This window comes from Eimeria acervulina, genomic scaffold, assembly GCF_000499425.1.
Source record: "Eimeria acervulina Houghton genomic scaffold, Eah_scaff345, whole genome shotgun sequence".
NCBI lineage: Eukaryota > Apicomplexa > Conoidasida > Eucoccidiorida > Eimeriidae > Eimeria > Eimeria acervulina.
In genome coordinates, this window is record NW_013549866.1 from 18,427 (window position 1) to 19,527 (window position 1,101).

Below are 1,101 nucleotides of genomic sequence, written 5' to 3' on the forward strand. Positions count from 1 at the left end.
ATGTGTATATACATATGCATGCACGCATGATACCTAGCTGGCTAGCGAGCACCGCTAGCTAGGTAAGGGGCTCACCCTGCCACGAGTAAGGAAATACCAAAGGGTCGAACGCCTCCACTTTGTGTATATTCCTGCATAACTGATGCAACTCCCTGCACCAGTTGGTTTGTAGGCATAGGTGTTTTGTAGTAAAGTTCGTAGGCAGCAGCCTGCAACAGAAATAATATTCTTACTCATTATAAATAAATAGTAAACACAAACAACGCGCTGCTGCTAGCACTTGTTCCATTGTATATAAACTCCACGAGCAAATACTGCCGACGGCATGTACAAAGCAGAAATACTTCCACTTCTTTCTTCGTTTTTGCTTTCGTTTCTTCTTTGGGTTTGTTTCTATTCCTGTTTCTGCCTGCTTTTGCTTATGCATGCAAATGCAACACGCATACTGCCGTGCAACTCTCATGGGTTTCTTGTTCGAGTTTGTAGTCTGTGTAGAGTATACGCACACGGTGCAATGTATGTAAGGCGCATGGACAATATAAGCATATACATACGGTGTACGTACAATATATAGTGCTTTAAAGGATTTAATTTTGTGGCCTATTCTCACTTCTTTTCTGCCTTTTTTGAGGACAACTCTGAAGTCCGCTGGCATTCCAGCGAAGACGCATCCAACGGAAGGGGTGAATGTGTCGACTTTGCTGATGGTTTCCGCTTCAAGAAGAGGAGTTGGGAGTTTCTTTTCTGCTGCTAACACCACCCCATTCTTGGCTTTAATACCTAAAGCAGGGGCCCCTTGCTGCACGCGGTTCAACGCATATTCAATCTGCACCAGCTTTCCACTGGGGGAGAAGGTCGTGAGGCTGAACGAATACTGCCCGTCCGCCATCTTCGATGGTTTGTACGAAATAAAAAGGGGAAACTACACAAATAAACTGAATGTTCCGATCAAAAGAAAACTGAAGAGACGAATTACAAGAAAGAGGATCGGCTTTCCGCCGGCTAACAGGCGCGGATTGCGAAACAAATGAGGTGTATGTACACCTCAAATTATCTGCAATTTTTGCAGCTGAAAAGAATTGCGAAATTCCACTATTGTTC

At 44.1% G+C, this 1,101-nt stretch overlaps 1 protein-coding gene across 1 annotated transcript in view; it reads right to left on the reverse strand.

The window, feature by feature from the left end:
- The window catches only part of EAH_00034140 (proteasome subunit alpha type 2, putative), a gene marked incomplete at both ends in the record, with an annotated part of 2,104 nt that extends 1,215 nt beyond the window's left edge, over window positions 1–889 (reverse strand). Inside the window, 2 exons of the mRNA XM_013395825.1 lie at window positions 76–209; window positions 611–889. Of these exons, the coding sequence (XP_013251279.1) occupies window positions 76–209; window positions 611–889 (413 nt within the window). The remainder of the gene's footprint in view (window positions 1–75; window positions 210–610) is intronic.
- Between the last annotated feature and the right edge of the window lie 212 nt (window positions 890–1,101).